General features: G+C 48.8%; 2 protein-coding genes across 4 annotated transcripts in view; both read right to left on the bottom strand.

Moving 5' to 3' along the window:
- The window catches only part of LOC118209273 (collagen alpha-1(XXVI) chain-like), a 28218-nt gene extending 26098 nt beyond the window's left edge, over positions 1–2120 (bottom strand). For 2 of the 3 annotated variants that reach the window (XM_035384482.1, XM_035384483.1), the window contains exon 1: positions 1316–2119. In XM_035384482.1, coding sequence (XP_035240373.1) covers positions 1316–1476 — 161 coding nt within the window. In that variant the 5' untranslated portion in view covers positions 1477–2119. Of the gene's footprint in view, positions 1–1315 lie in introns of all 3 variants that reach the window. The other variant, XM_035384484.1, reaches the window with a different exon arrangement.
- Positions 2121–5883: 3763 nt separating this feature from the next.
- On the bottom strand, positions 5884–18955 carry LOC118210265 (TATA-binding protein-associated factor 2N-like). The gene is made up of 16 exons (XM_035386293.1): positions 18825–18955; positions 18151–18187; positions 17687–17738; positions 17226–17277; positions 16493–16706; positions 14963–15057; positions 14112–14235; positions 11262–11296; positions 10588–10620; positions 9585–9694; positions 9360–9489; positions 9153–9260; positions 8629–8713; positions 8220–8299; positions 6652–6766; positions 5884–6252 (listed from the first exon to the last, which is right to left on the bottom strand). Exons 1-16 carry the CDS (start codon positions 18832–18834, stop codon positions 6213–6215), a joined length of 1320 nt encoding a protein of 439 aa, XP_035242184.1. The 5' UTR covers positions 18835–18955; the 3' UTR covers positions 5884–6212.
- Positions 18956–19245: the final 290 nt, after the last annotated feature.

Below are 19245 nucleotides of genomic sequence, written 5' to 3'. Positions count from 1 at the left end.
GTTTTTTTGGTGTTCCTGGAATTCAAGGTACTCATTGATTGGATAACGAGCCTATACACCTTGTTTCCAAGTTAAACCTGCAGACACAGCGCCCCCTCCAGGACTGGAGTTAAACCCGCAGACACAGCGCCCCCTCCAGGACTGGAGTTAAACCTGCAGACGCAGTGGCCCTCCAGAACTGGAGTTAAATCTGCAGACACTGCGGCCCTCCAGGACTGGAGTTAAACCTGCAGACACTGCGACCCTCCAGGACTGGAGTTAAATCTGCAGACACTGCGTCCCTCCAGGACTGGAGTTAAATCTGCAGACACTGCGGCTCTCCAGGTCTGGAGTTAAACCTGCAGACACTGCAGCCCTCCAGGACTGGAGTTAACCCTGCAGACACTGCGGCCCTCCAGGACTGGAGTCTGACACCCTTGAGCTAACAGCAGCAGCACTCCACACCTTTAATCCAAAGGTATAGTATTCACTCTTGCGTTCAACTTTTAAATGAAAGCAGTTGATCACACAGTGAACTCATCTCACCAGCTTCATTGGGTCTGAAAAGGTTGCTGACGAATTTTAAAACGAAAACCAGCCACCCTGCAGTTCTCCAGAGTGAAATCCTCCAGTCATAACGCCCCAGAGACAGTAGCACTGGCATCGGACAACCTTTTGTTCTGGAAGTCGAAAATGCTTACTGCTCTAGTTTCCTTGACCATGATTTATACTGTTCACACATAATCACCGATGTGAACATGCTTGCACCTGCAATCACGGAACAAAACCTCTTCCTAAATGTGGAAGAACACAATACATCTTGCTGTTGTTTGGAACTCCAATTTTTTTTAGTATGCAAAAAAAAAAAAAAGTATGCACATACATAAGCTGAAATGATGCAACACACACTTTTTAAAATTATTAGTACATTTATATGTACTCTTCTGCATGCCGCCCAAAAAACTACTGACCGGGAGGTCTTGTAGCTATCTTGTCTTTTACACATCGCCCAATTAAATATTATAGATGCTTACATGTGTGATACTTTCTATAGAATCTTGAAACTTGGCCTCTCCTGAACAGCTCTCTCAGGACTGCCTCATCTGCAGCGTCCAGCCCCTAAAGGGCGCTGATCAAGCAAAGTCGCGCGCCTCGCGGGAGGTTCTCCCTGGACTTTTCAGCCAAATGAAAACCGGCCGCCCGCGTTAAAACCGCAGCATTAATTTTTTTCCATATTGTTGCGGATTGCGCACAATATGGCCGTAATAAAATCAAGCGGAAACAAAGTACAGTTATAACGTTTCACCAATGTACCGTTCCAGGTGCCTATACTTACCTGCGATGCGCGCCGCCGGTGGCCGGGGGTCCCGCGCTTTGTTCAGAGTTGAAGTGCTGTACGGTCACCGCGGGAAACTGGTATATAAACCGGGACCCTCGCGCCAGACAGGACGAAAACATCCAGATGCACAAAACGTGCAAGACTACGGTTATCCTCATCGCCGATTCCGCTGTTCGTCTGCTTCGGAGATTGTAGTCGAGCGTTGCCGACACACTGGAAGTGAGCACTAATGTGATAGCGCCGGCCGGACGAACGAACAACGTAGAGGAAAAGGAAATATGCGTATATATCACCGATAACTAAAACGCGCAAGGGTAAACGCGCTGTAAAACCTGAGTTTACGTATTCGATATACTGCTCGTTCAGAGATAGAGCTAATCTTCCGCACACAATTGCCTTCACACACCCTTCTCTGACTAATGTGCGGCAACAGAGAAGCCTTCTTCTCACCGTTGCGGGAGGGATTTAAATGTCTCCAGCGTCTGGGAAGCGCGCGCTAAAACGCACTGAAGTTTGGAGAGGGAACAGGGTTTTCAGTTCAGAGCGCCAGTTTCGAAGTGATTGCAGTTCCTGAAAGCAGGCCAACCGTTTTTTATCTGACAATAATCTTACAGAAAAAACGAGGTGAACCTTCTCATTAATGATCATTACTTACAATAAATGAAAATGGCTATCTTCTGCATGACTTATCCTTTCAGCAGGTGTGCAAATGCACTCTTAAAGTACTTAAACCTCACAATTAAATGATAGAAACTGCTTTTAATTGAATTGTCACGTTCCCCGTTTTGGTATTTCAGCAAGCACGGGCTTGTGCTGAACAGCCAATGTAGAATGTTTGATAATCCGAATAGAGCCACGTGATTTTATATCTACACTGGAGAAGACCAATACAAGAAGACAGCATTACGTCTCTAATTTCTCAAACCTGATCTCATACGTCAGCTTTAAAAGATTACTGTGAAGACATAGGAAACATGGCGCTCAGAAGGATTGGATGTGTTTTCAATTTTATTCAGTAATTTTGTGGAAAGCCGCAACCCCGGAGTAGTACAGAGAAACGCACGCAACCCAGGGTTTACAAATGCAGGATGTGCCATGGAATATTTTAACCACTGGGGAGTGGTGGTATGCAATGCATAAAACCTGTAATACCAATAAAAACAATAAAGACTCAAACTCATTGATAAATTAAGTGTGAAGCTTCAGTATTAGTATCTCTATGTAGTGAAATACTGACAGAATTAAACTCACCCCCGATCATGTCCTTCCCCTCTAAGATTGAAGTGAAACTAATTTAAAAATCTGAAAACGCATAATGTGAATATCAGCAATACAAATTGCTTCTTCTTTGCGTATCATTAAAGTACAAAACAATCAATCAGTCAATCAATCAATTGCACCAATATCTGATGAACCTGAGCTTTGTTACATAAACAGACCGAGGAACTAAATGTAAGAAGAAAGTCACCAGTCCATATACATGCAATGCCTCAGATTCGCTCCATTAATAATTATACACATCAAGATCATTATGCAACTGCATTAGTTCAGTGGTAAAGCTCCCTCTGATGGCCAGCTAATGTCACTGCTTTGGTTTAGTACTAGAGCACCATCTGGTGGTCAAATGACGTTACTGCTTTGGTGCAGAAGTAGAGCTCCCTCTTGTGGTCAAAATACGTCATTGTTTGTTCAGTGGTAAAGCGCTCCTGCTGGTGGTGCTCACTGAGTCATTAATGACCTTCTTTAGCCATCCTCCATCTTTAAAAAAAAAATAAATAAAAAAATTAAAAAAAGAGGTTAAACTCCGGGGCCAGTTTCTCCCCCACGCGTCAGAAACATACGGAGCTCCGCCCCGGCTGCTTTTCGGTGACGGGGCAGTGGAACATGAGCACTGCGCTCCAGAGCGTGGGCGACGGCCGAATTTACACCTCACCGAAAACACATCACACGGGGCATTCCGGGGGGAGGAGGGAGAGAGCTGGCAGGCAAAGACTTCAGAGTTACGTTTAAAAGCAACCTGATACCTTTATTACACTGAAAGTACATGGGAACACATTAAATAGTCTGGATTGTACATAATAATTATAAATAATAATAATAATAATAAATCAGCATTTCCATGTTAATATCAGAAATGTATACACTTTTTCACCCTCAGATGAAGAGTCTTATATAAAAAAAAAAAGGTCTCATATTTCTGTCTCTGTTTTCTTAATGAAACAGTCACGTCACACTCTTCTAGCAGTAGATTAAGGAGCCCTCGTCCTTACCAGCCAGCAGTCCCGGTTTCACACACAGAGGACCGGAGGTGAGCGTCAGGTACGAACTTGAAGCGGGGAGGCGGTCCGTCTGTCCTTCTGCCTTATGGGTAAATTCCAGCACTGTGAGGAAATCTTCCCCCAAATGAGCAGCGTGCAGTTTTACAACGCAGCCTCCACTACGAGGAGTATAATTAAACGCGTGCTTGTGTATGCATGGGCTACCACACGCAAACAGTCTACACTGTGACCTCTACACCATACTCAGTCTGCACTGTGACATCCACACCCTACTCAAACCGTCTGCACTGTGACCTGTACAACCTACTCAAACCATCTGCACTGTGACCTCTACACCCTTCTCAAACAGTCTACACTGTGACCTCTACACCCTACTCAGTCTGCACTGTGACCTCTACACCCTACTCAAACCATCTGCACTGTGACCTCCACACCCTACTCAAACCGTCTGCACTGTGACCTCTACACCCTACTCAGTCTGCACTGTGACCTCTACACCCTACTCACACCGTCTGCACTGTGACCTCCACACCCTACTCAAACCATCTGCACTGTGACCTCCACACCCTACTCAAACCGTCTGCACTGTGACCTCTACACCCTACTCAAACCATCTGCACTGTGACCTCCACACCATACTCAAACTGTCTGCACTGTGACCTCTACACCCTACTCAGTCTGCACTGTGACCTCTACACCCTACTCAAACCATCTGCACTGTGACCTCTACACCCTACTCACACCGTCTGCACTGTGACCTCCACACCCTACTCAAACCATCTGTACTGTGACCTCCACACCCTACTCAAACCGTCTGCACTGTGACCTCTACACCCTTCTCAAACTGTCTGCACTGTGACCTCTACACCCTACTCACACCGTCTGCATTTCAGGAAAGCGAAACAGGCTTTGCTCATGGAGACTGGGCTCGCGGTGTATAGCCTGGTGTACTGCTGCGGCCCCTTCAAGTAACACACTTAAATAATGACAGCCAACGATAAAAGGTCAGTTGCCCCCCGTTAAAATCATACAACTTCCCAGAATCTACTGAAAGGGTTTCAGTGAAGACGATACGGTTGTGGGTTTGTTTTTAGTCATCAGCATTTGAAACGACTAGAGAAGACAGTATCAGAATAGCAAGAACAGAACATAGTTACCGTACCTCTGCAGCTGCAGACTCCAAGTCCAGGGTGCTTGACATCGGTGAGGTCGCTGCAGCGATGAGCAGCGAACACAGCAGCAGCAGAGCGCATTTCTGTAACGCGCACTGGATCCCACGCTTGACCTGAACTCCAACCAGAATCTCCAGAATGACTCATTCATAGGACGGGTTGGTCTAAAACCATAATACGCAGCACGCCCTCGGGACTCAGTTAAACACTATGTCATCCCAGGTGACATAGCTCAGGAGGTAAGAGCGGTTGTCTAGCAGTCGGAGGGTTGCCGGTTCGATCCCCCACCCTGGGTGTGTCAAAGTGTCCCTGAGCAAGACACCTAACCCCTAATTGCTCCCAACGAGCTGATTGGTACCTTGCATGGCAGCCTTTCTCCGTTGGTGTGTGTGTGTGTGTGTGTGTGTGAGAATGGGTGAATGAGAGGCATCAATTGTAAAGCGCTATATAAAATGCAGTCCATTTTACACGCTGCAGCTGGTCTTTACATTTTGACTTGGGGGTCCCAGAGAGCTAGAATCCGCCCGCCCCACTGAAACAAAGCAGCTTCAACAGAAAAAACCCCGAGGCCAGTCCACTGTGTAATCAGCCAGGCTCATCATAACAGGGCAGAGTACGAAGCGGATGCCAAGGCGGATGCCAAGGCTCTCCGGGGCCAGGACTGAGGACAGGTTTCTATTTATAACCGGGATTTAACACAAATTTAGGTGCATGAAAACACATACTGGTGATGAGGATGAAGAAACTGCACATACGCAGTGATTCAAGGTTTTCCGTCTAGTTTGGATTTTAAGTGAAAATTCAAAAATCGACTCGTTCGGGTTTAAGGATCTCCACCAATAAGAATGATTGCACATGCCCAATCAAGGAGCTGGACGTCCAATTAGAAATTGCCACTGTTCTACCTGCTGAGTTCCGAGCAAACCATTGGACAGTTATAATTGGGCAGGTGTGCAGACGGGTTTGAAAAAGCGCTTCAGACCCATCTGTGCTCTACAAACCCAGAGTAAAACTCATATCTCAGAAACGGAATTCCCAGAAGAGAGAAAGTGATAAATCCCTTTTAAAAAAGTGTGAAGATTAGAACACTACAAAGTGAACGCCAGTCAGGAAGAACCAACTGAAGTAAAACACTTTATTTTTCCATTTTACAAAACAATGATGTGCATTTTGTCAATTCTGTATTGTACAAGTCTCTCACGTCCTGCTAGCAATAGGGAAATTAAAAAAAACAAACAAAACGAAAAGTACAAACTCGCTCCCCCACCCAAAAGTTCTTCCACAGCAGCTGCACCCCTGCATTCACCCTTAGACACATCAGGAGCGGGACGAGGGAGGCTCTGACAAGGAAAGGTACAGAATCATGGCTCAAACCCCCCACCCTACCTCCACCCTACCCCTCAACCCACCCCACCCCACCCCGGAACAGGAGCAGTCTACCCCTCAGTATGGCCTGTCTCTCCGGTCTTCTCTGTGATCCCCTCTGTATAAAAAATAACATCAAATAACAAAGGATTCCAAGGTTAAATTTGTTAAAGTCTAACAAAAGGAGTTCCCCCAAAATAGTGAGTTGCACTCCCCCCCCCCCCCCGTATACACAGAGCATACAATAACTGGCATCAATGATAAATAACTCCTTATAAAAGAGGAATACGCAGAAAACATGCATGTGAACATTTTCAGTATAGATAAAAAGAACAGAAACACCCCCTTGTGGTCAAATGAGCCCTTCAAACAGAGCAGCTGGTTTTCTGTGCATTTCAGTACCAGGACTGGAGTTAAACCTGCAGGCACAGCGCCCCCTCCAGGACTGGAGTTGAACCCGCAGCCACCGTGCAGTCTCAGTTCGTGGTCCCACTTTAAGCGCAGTCAGGTGACTCACCTTCCTCCCATCTTGTATCCGCCCCGGTCTCCGCGGTCTCCTCCGCGGAAGCCGCCGCCGCCGCGACCTCTGAACCCGCCTCTGTCGCCGCCGTACCCGCCACGCCCACCACGATCTGTGCACCGCGAGACACGCCAGAAATCAGCCAAACTCGCGTTTACACTCAGACCGCACACTGAGGCTGCTCCCAAACACTCAGCCTGCACCCGTCAGTCACCTGACCCAGAGCACGGACAGGTACACGCCGCACCGCAGAACCCTCGCCTGATAGATCAGCAGGTTAAATCACCAGGAACTCAGGATGTGTGAGAACAGTCAAACGCGTTAGCCTACAGCGGTTAGCCTGATAGATCAGCAGGAACTGAGCCTCAGGATGTGTGAGAACAGTCGAACGCGTTAGCCTACAGCGGTTAGCCTGATAGATCAGCAGGAACTGAGCCTCAGGATGTGAGAACAGTCGAACGCGTTAGCCTACAGCGGTTAGCCTGATAGATCAGCAGGAACTGAGCCTCAGGATGTGTGAGAACAGTCGAACGCGTTAGCCTACAGCGGTTAGCCTGATAGATCAGCAGGAACTGAGCCTCAGGATGTGTGAGAACAGTCTAACGCGTTAGCCTACAGCGGTTAGCCTGATAGATCAGCAGGAACTGAGCCTCAGGATGTGTGAGAACAGTCAAACGCGTTAGCCTACAGCGGTTAGCCTGATAGATCAGCAGGAACTGAGCCTCAGGATGTGTGAGAACAGTCGAACGCGTTAGCCTACAGCGGTTAGCCTGATAGATCAGCAGGAACTGAGCCTCAGGATGTGTGAGAACAGTCGAACGCGTTAGCCTACAGCGGTTAGCCTGATAGATCAGCAGGAACTGAGCCTCAGGATGTGTGAGAACAGTCGAACGCGTTAGCCTACAGCGGTTAGCCTGATAGATCAGCAGGAACTGAGCCTCAGGATGTGTGAGAACAGTCGAACGCGTTAGCCTACAGCGGTTAGCCTGATAGATCAGCAGGAACTGAGCCTCAGGATGTGTGAGAACAGTCGAACGCGTAGCCTACAGCGGTTAGCCTGATAGATCAGCAGGAACTGAGCCTCAGGATGTGTGAGAACAGTCGAACGCGTTAGCCTACAGCGGTTAGCCTGATAGATCAGCAGGAACTGAGCCTCAGGATGTGTGAGAACAGTCAAACGCGTTAGCCTACAGCGGTTAGCCTGATAGATCAGCAGGAACTGAGCCTCAGGATGTGTGAGAACAGTCGAACGCGTTAGCCTACAGCGGTTAGCCTGATAGATCAGCAGGAACTGAGCCTCAGGATGTGTGAGAACAGTCGAACGCGTTAGCCTACAGCGGTTAGCCTGATAGATCAGCAGGAACTGAGCCTCAGGATGTGTGAGAACAGTCGAACGCGTTAGCCTACAGCGGTTAGCCTGATAGATCACCAGGAACTGAGCCTCAGGATGTGAGAGAACAGTCGAACGCGTTAGCCTACAGCGGTTAGCCTGATAGATCAGCAGGAACTGAGCCTCAGGATGTGAGAGAACAGTCGAACGCGTTAGCCTACGGCGGTTAGCGTACCTCCAAACCCGTCCGACGGTTTCGGTGCTCCGCATTTGTTACACTCGTACCGTCGGGCGAAGTTCATGTTTCCACAGGAGCTGCAGGGAAAACGGCCACAAATTAACAAACTACCAGCAGAGTATCAGGGACACAGAGACCGCTTAACCACACCACATGCTGGTCAGCTCACCGAACTCAGAAATACAGAACAAGATCAAAAACAAAGACATTTTCGAATGCGTTACACACCACCTGCAAGTGACTGGAGCTATAAGACACAACTTCAGTTTAAATCGTCACTGTGGTGAAGTTTTAGTAACCGCACAATTATACTGATACGGAGCTCAACACGCCACCCAGAGGAAGACAAACATGGTGGGATCCAGGACTGGCCCGTGTAAAATTCAGCACAGGTGAGCACCTTTACCTGTTAGGACAGGGCCAGTCTCCTCCCTTCACGTCAAACGTAGGGCCTCCACCCCCACCAAAACCACCACGCCCACCTCTGTAACCTGGGAAACGGAGACCGGGATCAGAGCCTGCAGTCACACAGCCTGCTGCCACAGGAGAACTGACCCGGTGTCAGTTAGGCCTGTTCGGCCCATAATGCATCAGGTCAGGACATGGACAGGGTCACCTGACCCCAGATCTGCAAGCCTACTCAAGACAGTTTAGGGACCAGAGCAAATTCAACTGAGCCAGCCGTTAGAAATCGCCACAGGACATTTGGCTTTCCCCAATAAGCAATGCCATTTGGAAAGGTTTGGAAAAATGTATTCACTACAACAATTACCTATTTTTCAAGTCAATGCAAAACTAGATTCCACAGCAACACTGTTGGTAAGGAAGTACAGGACACTAGGAGAGGCTCAGTGCGTGTGTGAGACTGTTACTGTGTCAAACATGCCCCTCCACCCCACGGAACAAAAAAAAAAAACCCAAAAGGTGTACCTCCACGACCTCTGCCGCCGCCACCGCTGCTGCCGCCGCCCCTCTGCGTGAACTCCGCCCTCCGGGTGGCGAAGGACACCTTGATGGGTTTCCCCTTAAATTCCTTTCCTGTTAAAAAAATAAATAAAATAAAGAATCATAACCAATTCTTGCAGGGACATGTGCACGATGTGGTGGAACCGGCGCTCAGTAGGGACCCGTCCTTACCGTCGAACCAGTCTATGGCGGCTTTGGCGGAGGGGGGGTCGTCGAAGGAGACGGTGGCCTCCCCCTTGGGCCGGCCCGTGGCTTTGTCGGTGTACAGGTTGATCATGGGCATGCCCGTCTTCTTGTTCAACTGTGCGGCACAAAATGGAGGATTCAGAGACCGGCGGCGGTAAAGGGGCGCCGTGGCAACCGCGGCGGACTGCGAGGGGGCGGGGCCACGCTTGCCTTAATCACGCCGATCTGCTTGAAGTAGTCGCCCACTTCCTGTGCGTTGGCGTCCTCCGCGAGCCCCTGCACGAAGATGGTGTTGTTGTCCGAGTTGTCCTGATCGCCTCCTGCAGACAAAGAGCGCAGAGAGATGAGCTATCAATCCGTTACTCGTCCGTCAGATCCATCCATCCATCCGTTACTCGTCCGTCAGATCCATCTATCCATCCGTTACTCATCCATCAGATCCATCCATCCATCCGTTACTCATCCATCAGATCCATCCATTCATCCGTTACTCATCCATCCATTCATCCGTCCGTTTATTCATCCATCAGTTTACCCATCCATCCATTTACCCATCATCTGATCCATCCATCCATCAATCTACCCATCCATCAGATCCATCCATCCGTTTACTCATCCAACAGATCCATCCATCTGTTTACCCATCATCAGATCCATCAATCCATCCATTACTCATCCATCAGATCATCCATCAACTCACTCACAAATCAAACGAGCCCAAACCAAATCAGCCAATCATTTTTCTGCAGCTCGTTACAAACATGCCGTTACCAGGGAGACAGTGAAGCACCGTCACTGCAGTGGTTTCAGAGGTTAAAGGGTACAAAGGTCACGTTCAGGCTTCCATTTAAAGACCACAGCAGGTTATGCTCTACATGTGCAATAGTGCCCATCATCCTAAAGCTATAAAGCTCCATTCCAGACACTCAGTTCATCTCGGGCACTTTGAGCCTCAGTGGCGAAGACATTCTTTCTATAGGTGACTAGCAGAGTTCAAATACGCATGGCTACGGGCAAACAGGGTTAACTCCCATAAGCACCATGTTACAGGCTTGCAGTGAGCAGCAGTGCCACTGTGTGCTAGCGTCCAGAACAGAGACACCGAACGCAGAAAGTGGCTAATCTAAAAACAGTGAAGCGCAGGAGTCTTCCATTTCAGCCTGAAACGGGAGGTGTGTGAGCGGGAGGCGGGTTCGAGGAGCGGACGGCTCACCTGAATCATTTCTTTGCCCATAATCTCTGGGGCCTGGAAGAAAAGACAGGGAAGAAGAGAACACGTTAAGCACCCAACACGCTACTGAGCACGCTACTAAACACGCTACTTAACACACCACATAACACGCCACTGAACACAGATCTTACAGCTCCACACATGCTAACCACAGCCTTTTCTCCCCATCGTCGTTTGTTTTAATACTTAGCGCTTCAGCAGTACTTTAAGGCCTTTTTAAAACCAGCTTTTTTTTTTTTGCAAACAGTTGCAGCTTTTAGGAAACCTCGCAACAGCAGCTCAATCACAGTGGCAGTGAAAAGAAAAATAAAAAACCAAATATTTTTTCCCTGCTCCACGAGGCCTTCCTGCAGCCCAGCGAGAGGCTTCTCCTGCTACAGCACCTACAGTAGCATTACGAGCAAACTCACACTTTACCAACGCGTGTCTTTGGAGGCAATTAAGAGGAGGAGGGGGGATGCAGGGTTATTACACAAGGAGGAAAGTCCTGGGACTACAGGTGGAGTAGCTCTGGATAAGAGTCGGGGGACACAGTGGCTTAAGATACTTTTCTGCATGTTTTTTCACATTTTTTTTTTTTAATGTACTTATTTGTCTCTTTGCTAATACAGATTTTTTGTTTTTCCACAGAAACGTTTCTGATGCTCATCACTTACCACCGAAATTTTTGAAGCCACCACGGTCACCACCTCTGCAGAGAGGAAACATTGGAGAAATGACGGGCGTCCTGAGTCACACACAGCGCCCCCCACTGCCCCGACCGGGGAACGCTCGCCACGCACACCTTCACCCCGCCCTCCCCCCTCCCCCCGCAAAGGAAAGGGGGTCAATCTTTACAGAAATGTGACACCTGAGGTGGGGGAGGGGGGGAGGGGGGTGAGGTAGCTGGGATGTTCTTCACCTTCAGATGCAGTTAGGGGGCGTTTAAAGTGCACCCCCCCATGGTCACTGACCACCAGAGAGCAGCTCATTTTCATACCACACCGTTTAAACACAACCGCGTGAAACAGGGCCACCGCGTGTGACACTATGCTCCCCTTCCGTTTCGGATGCTCGTTTTAGCTCCGATAGCCGAGTCTAACCTCATTCAGTCTGAAACCTGGGGTATAAAACGTAAACCAAGTTAAGAGGAAGCACAGAAACAGGACTGCATGCAAGATAAGGTAGCGTCTGAAACCGCTGCAGGCCCGCTTCACCACGGAAAGCTTCAGCCTCTACGAACCAATTAAACGCTTACTCATAGGGCGTCATGGAAACAAGCTTGGTTGTTTGGACACGGAAATAGCATTTAAAAAGCACAAACAGTTGGACACTAAAAAATGGTGTGCATGGGGGGGGGGGGGGACGACAGTATACCAGCTACATAATTACTGCATATTTTTTTGAGTGGTAAATGGACTGAGTTTATTTTTTTTATATAGCGCTTTTAGAGTGCAACAACCATGTGGTCTATTGGCTTTATTTCCGTAATTATGCCTGATGTGCTCGTAACATCCGAACTTCGGAGGCAACGTGAAATGGTCACAGAAAAGAAAAAAGAAAAGAAAAAAAAAACACCACTGATATCTATTGGGTGTTAAGACAGCCAATCAGCAGCAAGGTTCCATGCAATCATGTGATGTGTTGGAAGTTACAAGGCTGGCAATTGGCTGTGTTAACGTCCAATAGACATCACTGGTGATTTTCCTCTGTAAACATTTCACGGTGCCTCAAGTTTGGATGTTTACAATCACATCTGGAATAATTAAAGAAAAAATATGGGAAGAAAGGCAATCCACCAATACTTATCAGTTAGCAACAGATACAATAGTTACTGCACTCAAAAAAAATATTCCATAATTATCAAACAAGTATATCGCCCAGCCCTAGTGCTTAAGATGTCCCTGTTCACCAATCACCACCACAAGGCCATTCCCTGGAGAGACACGGGTTCCTCCTTCCCCATTCTGAGCCAATGAGAATCCCCTATGACAGCTCACAGGGGACAGGGCCTTACAGTGAGCCCAGACGGTTGCCATGACGTTTCAGCTACTTATTCCATCGCACTAGGGCAAAGGTGGTGTAGTGTTTCACCCAAACAAGATGCTAACCTGTCAGCAGCAGTCAGGGTGTATTAAAGTGGAAAACAAACCCTTCTCCAAAAAGGTATTTTTATTTATTTATATTTTTTGGACAGAGCAGCTTAACAGACGAAGGTTCTCCACACCATTTAGCGTGCAGCCAGCGCCAGAGACCGGGCCAAACCCGAGTGAGGCTGTTGGTCTCACACACCTTTAAAGTTTGTGCCTCTGCAAAGTTCTGACTACAGACGTACGGTCACACAGACTGGCGGCCAAGCTCTAAACCGGTCTGTGACAATGAACCGAAACAGGAAGTTCCAGCAGAACCATTGTTCCTAGGGCGTACGGGCTTTGGTGGATTAACCAGGTTATGTCCAGCTAAGAGCATGTAATTCCCTTCACGTGGAATACAACACCACAGTTGCGTACTGAAACAGTTTAACCCAAGACCTCTGGAGACCCAGGGAGCACCAAAGAATTCTGGGAGTAAGGCGAGGGGAGAGGGAGTTTGAGTTTGGGTGGGGGGGGGGGGGGGGGTGGACCCCAGGGACTCAGAAGCTGCTACCATCCTGAAAGTTCAGGCTCAGCAGCCCACCAGAGGAGATTTGGGACAAACATTTGAGTCCAGGGACATTACACTATACACCTTACAAATGACAACATAAGCAAAGGGCATTCGATGCAGACAAACATGCACCCTGGTGTAGTCATTCTCCAGTTCCTAGGTCATCACCAAAATGTTTCAAACGGGATGCTAAAAAAGAGCCCTTCTTCATTCAGGTAAGAGCTGTCATTGGTGATACACAGAAAGGCACAAAGCCCATTTGCACACCACAGTAAGGATGTCATTCAGAATGGGGGCACTGGGGCAGGTGTAATGGAGGCATTGGGGCAGGTGTATGGAGGGCACTGGGGCAGGTGTATAGAGGGCATTAGGGCATTGGGGCAGGAGTATGGGGGCATTAGGGCATTAGGGCAGGCATATGGAGGGCATTGGGGGAGGTGTATGGAGGGCATTGGGGCAGGCGTATGGAGGGCATTGGGGCAGGAGTATGGGGGCATTAGGGCATTGGGGCAGGCATATGGAGGGCATTGGGGCAGGCGTATGGAGGGCACTGGGGCAGGCGTATGGAGGGCATTGGGGCAGGAGTATGGGGGCATTAGGGCATTGGGGCAGGGGTATGGAGGGCATTGGGGCAGGAGTATGGGGGTATTGGGGAATTGGGGCAGGGGTATGGAGGGCATTGGGGCAGGTGTATGGGGGCATTGGGGCAGGTGTATAGAGGGCATTGGGGCAGGGGTATGGAGGGCATGCATGGGTACTAACACAGATTGGAAGGTTGCGCTTGTGAAGATGGAGGTGCGGGCGACGCGTTACCGTGACGATCCGCCGCAGGGATTAGTGAGAGTGAGTACCTGGCAGGCCGAGAGGGTTTAGTGACTCACCCCACACCGGCTCCGCCACTTCCGTCCCGGTCGTAACCGCCACGCCCTCTACCTCTGAACCCTTCAGACCTGTCCCAGCCGCCATCCTCTCCGCTGGGCCTCCTGCCGTCACTCCCATAATCCCCTGGGAACACAGGAAACCAGCACTGAGACACTACCCGCCATACCTCCTACCATCATACCCACAATCCCCTGGGAGCACAGGAAACCAGCACTGAGACACTACCCACCATACCTCCTACCATCATACCCACAATCCCCTGGGAACACAGGAAACCAGCACTGAGACACTACCCGCCATACCTCCTACCATCATACCCACAATCCCCTGGGAGCACAGGAAACCAGCACTGAGACACTACCCGCCATACCTCATACCCACAATCCCCTGGGAACACAGGAAACCAGCACTGAGACACTACCCGCCATCATACCCATAATCATAGTCTTCAAACTTTGTGCCAGGGGACGCGGCATGCATGTTGTGTTCCGTTAGCTATACATGCAGCCCCTAAATCTCAAAGAGCGTTAACTGGTCTGAATTAGTCTTCTGTAGAATGATTTACACTTTTAAAGACAAATTACTTCAGGAACATCTAATAGGTAGATCTGCTGACGTTCCACAGTCTGTACAGGACATGCTCATGCCAACACGCCTCTCTGAACTCCACTATATTATGAGGGGAAAAACCCCAGCATGTACAGGGGGTCCACAATCAGGTGCTGAGAAACAGAACCCAGAATCCCCTGCAGCTCTAGACGAACGCTACTGCTGCAGGGAAAGGAGATGGCAGCTGAATGCAAACTGCGGTAGAAAGAAGCGTTCATGCAGACGACAGGAAGCGTCTTACCGTCGGTCCGTCTCCCATAACCCCCGCGGGGCTGGCCGTAGGATCCCTGCTGTCCGTAGGAGGAGGAGGAGGAGGAGGAGGACTTGTCCCCGTACCTTCAAAACACCGAAACAGACCTTCTGTCAATCACCCATTCCCAGCCACACTGATTTCTAACAGTCAGGAGGCTAACAGCATGTTTACACCTGCATCTCACACTGTACAGCCACGCTTCCGTTATTTCCCGTAGTGGATAATCAGACGGCATTTAATATGCCAGATCGGTGATAAGCCTGCACGTGATCTTGAATGGCAGTTTTTTTAAGCATGAGAGTAACCTTCGCCATGGGGTACAGATGATCTTTCATCTGTTTTTTCCCTCCTCTTTAATCATACTTAATGCAGAAGTAAACAACCAACAATCTCATTACTGATATCTAGGGGGGCTAAGACCACCAATCATCAGCAAGGACAGAGCTGTGTGATCATGTGATTTGTTTTTTAAAATCACATGGAAGCTGAAAGACCTTGCTGCTGATTGGCTGTCTGAACACCCAATAGCTATAAGTGTTGTTTTTCCTCCGGAGGCATTTCACATGGTCTCTGGCATTTGGCTGTTTACTTCTGCATCAGGCATGATCAAATGAAGCAGAGATAGGCTGTAAGGCCCCAGTCTGTAAGGCCCCAGGCTGTAAGGGCCCAGGCTGTAAGGGCCCAGGCTGTAAGGGCCCAGGCTGTAAGGGCCCAGGCTGTAAGGGCCCAGTCCGTAAGGCCCAGGCTGTAAGGCCCCAGTCTGTAAGGCCCCAGTCTGTAAGGCCCCAGGCTGTAAGGGCCCAGGCTGTAAGGGCCCAGGCTGTAAGGGCCCAGGCTGTAAGGGCCCAGGCTGTAAGGGCCCAGGCTGTAAGGGCCCAGGCTGTAAGGCCCCAGGCTGTAAGGCCCCAGTCCGTAAGGCCCAGGCTGTAAGGGCCCAGGCTGTAAGGGCCCAGGCTGTAAGGGCCCAGGCTGTAAGGGCCCAGGCTGTAAGGGCCCAGGCTGTAAGGCCCCAGGCTGTAAGGCCCCAGTCCGTAAGGCCCAGGCTGTAAGGGCCCAGGCTGTAAGGCCCCAGTCCGTAAGGGCCCAGGCTGTAAGGCCCCAGTCCGTAAGGGCCCAGGCTGTAAGGGCCCAGTCCGTAAGGGCCCAGGCTGTAAGGGCCCAGTCCGTACGCCCCAGGTTATTACTTTGCTTAGAAAATTGTGGTTTGTTACCTTGCAGCCCTAATTCATTATGTACACATTGGTTAGTGTTCAAATTCCACATGTCTAATTTCAAGCAGCGCCATAGGACCTGGGACTGTCTACAGGAGTGTGTGTATGTATGAGTGTGTGCGTGCGTGCGTGCGTGGGTGTGGGTATGTGTGCGTGCGCGCGTGTGTGGGTGGGTGCGTGCGTATATGAGTGTGTGTGTGTGTGAGTGAGTGAGTGAGTGAGTGCGTATATGAGTGTGTGCGTGCGTGCGTGCGTGTGTGTAGGGGGGGGCGGGGGGGGGGGGGGGGGTGCGACGGGGGGGACTCACCCGCCAGTGGACTCTGTGCTCGGTGGTCCGTACGGGTCGTACCCCTGCTGGGGCTGAGCTGGCTGCTGGCCGTACCCTGGCTGGGTTTGGGACTGCTGCTGCCCCTGCCCGTACCCAGCTGGGGGCTGAGCCTGCTGCTGCCCGTACCCAGCTGGGGGCTGAGCTGGCTGCTGCCCGTACCCAGGGTAGGTCTGAGCCGTCTGCCCGTATCCCTCTGCCACCAGGGGGAGACACTCATCATTACACAACATTAACCCGTCAGATGACTTAACCACCAGGGGGCGACACTCATCGCTACACCACATTAACCTGGCAGACGCCTTAAATCAGAGCGGTGTAGCAGACCCTAAGGGATTCGTGGGCAGTAGTGCCACACCTGGCTACAGGTGGGTGTGGCACTAAGGTACACACCTTGCTGACCTGGCATTCCAAGAGCACTGATGCAACATCAACCAAAATATGAAGCGCACATTTAGCTACGCTAACCAAGAACCACATTACAAACCCTGCCTATACCCATAACAAACCCTCAAAAGAAAAAAATATAACCTAAAACCATAAAAACAAGACCTAAAAGCAATAAAACAAACAAACAAAGCCTGAACTAGTATAAGACCGGTGTGTAAGGGGCGAGCAGGGGAGAGGAACAAAGATGGAGTCTGAAGAGGTGAGTCTTCACACTCCCTTTGAATGCGAGAGAGAGGGGACCGGTTTGCTGCAAATGCAAGCGTACCTGACTGTCTGTAGCCTCCATACGACGCCCCATCACTCCCCTGGCCATAGCCCTGCAATCAATGAATTAGGCATTTAGATCAAATCCCTTCAGCCCAACAAATACATGCATTCAAAGTCAAAGATGATATTCAAAGTGGCAAATATCTGTTTGCATTACCTTGCAGTTTTAAGATGTATTTTACTGACAACTCCATTGCACATGTGCGTTAAACAAGATCAAAGCAAACACACAACTAATTTCTGCTCAAGAACGTTACTATTACTGCACCACAACAGTGGAAACTAATTTAGTTCGTTTAATTTTCACATGCATTTATTTTAAGTATTACGTTTCAAGCCTAAGGTGCTACATACAATCATTCAATGCGTCACCGTTTGACTGCGCCATTATGCAAATGTGAAAGCAAAACAAACGCCAGAGAGATTCCTTAGAGAGCTATTAAGTTAAACAATTCATACCTGAGCGCTCTGTTGGTAGGCCTGGGGCGGTGGAGCTCCGTAACTTCCGTAGCTGCGTTGGATTTAAACCAAAAAAAACATTTTACTGAAGTTCAAAACACCTAGCGACGGGCGCCTACACCCAAACCAAATCAACTGGAACAGGCAGCTTGACTGTAAACCAGTATACATGAGAACAAACATTCACGTTCCGGGCGGCTGCGCGGGCATTTCGCCTTTCAGTGTAATCGTTAATTAAATGCAGAACCTTATGAAATGTTAACACGGATATACAGCCTTGGTTTACTTCGTTAGGCACAGTGCACGCTATCCATTCATTGAGTTTGACCGTGCCATTACAATCGGCCTACAGCTTATTGAGATCAAACCGAAAGTAACCTAAAAGTGACAATATAAATATATATCATAGTTAACGTTACTACATAAACACAAAGACAGCTGGCGAAACATCATACGTTACGCACCTTGGTTGTGCCGCGCCGGGCTGCCCGTAGCCGGAATCTGGACAAGGGGAAAGCAGAGAACCAACAATAAGAAACACGCCGGAGAACACTCGTCAAACGCAGGGAAAACACGAATTGCCCGCCCTTAACTTGCTAGCTATACAAATATAGGAAGTTCGCATACGCTGCTAATAAGACGGCGCAAGTACAGATTTCCTAAAGAACCACTCAGGAGATTTCGGTAACGGAACACTAGTTTAGCTACGATCAGTGGCTTCGGAAGAGGCGAAACAAAGGGGCCACTGAATTCAAAAATCAAGCGGCATGTGGCTAACGATACCAGAGAATACGGGCCTAGCCAGACCACGCTGTAACAAAAAAAATGGCGTCTTAATTACCCACAAACATATTTACAACTACACTTACTTACGAATTAACTATTAAACGCAAAGTACACCATTGATTTTGGCAAATTGTTTTACTGATCATGGATCGTTTAATTTGAAGCTAATACATTTGCTAAGTTAGCTACCATTCTACAGTCTAGCTTGCTAACGCTAGCTAGCTAACCAGTAAGCCAGGTGATCCTTCCGATTGTCAAGGGACTCGCCAAATGTGCATTTTAATCGCCCCAATGTAACGTTATACAACGTAAACGAACAAAGCCACGAATTGTTAATAACGCAGAAGCTTACCTGATGACATTTTTAAACTCTAAAAACTGTTATCACACCTTTCCCACAATTTAAAAACCCGGCAACTTCAAGGCGCACACTCCGGATTTATGAACTCCGACCCCCGAATGGAAACTACCACTAGTGGAACAGAAATGATCCGTTAAATAAAAATGTATAATACATTTAAACTTATGCAATTGATAAGTTACTATATTTATACCTTAAATAATATATATTTTATGGGGTGAACAATACACAGAAGTTAATAAATTCCAACATATTTGCAAATAAAATAAAATAAATAAACCCTTCCGTTTTAAAGTGGAACATTCCATGTGCACCAGTTTTCGGTCGTCCAGAATCCAGATCCTTTCAGAGCAGATCCAGGAACAGCTCTTTAAAAAGGCCTCGGGAGTACTTCGACGAAAAACGCCAAGCC

Source organism: Anguilla anguilla, chromosome 12, assembly GCF_013347855.1.
Source record: "Anguilla anguilla isolate fAngAng1 chromosome 12, fAngAng1.pri, whole genome shotgun sequence".
Taxonomy (NCBI): domain Eukaryota; kingdom Metazoa; phylum Chordata; class Actinopteri; order Anguilliformes; family Anguillidae; genus Anguilla; species Anguilla anguilla.
This window is presented reverse-complemented; position numbering and strand designations above follow the sequence as displayed.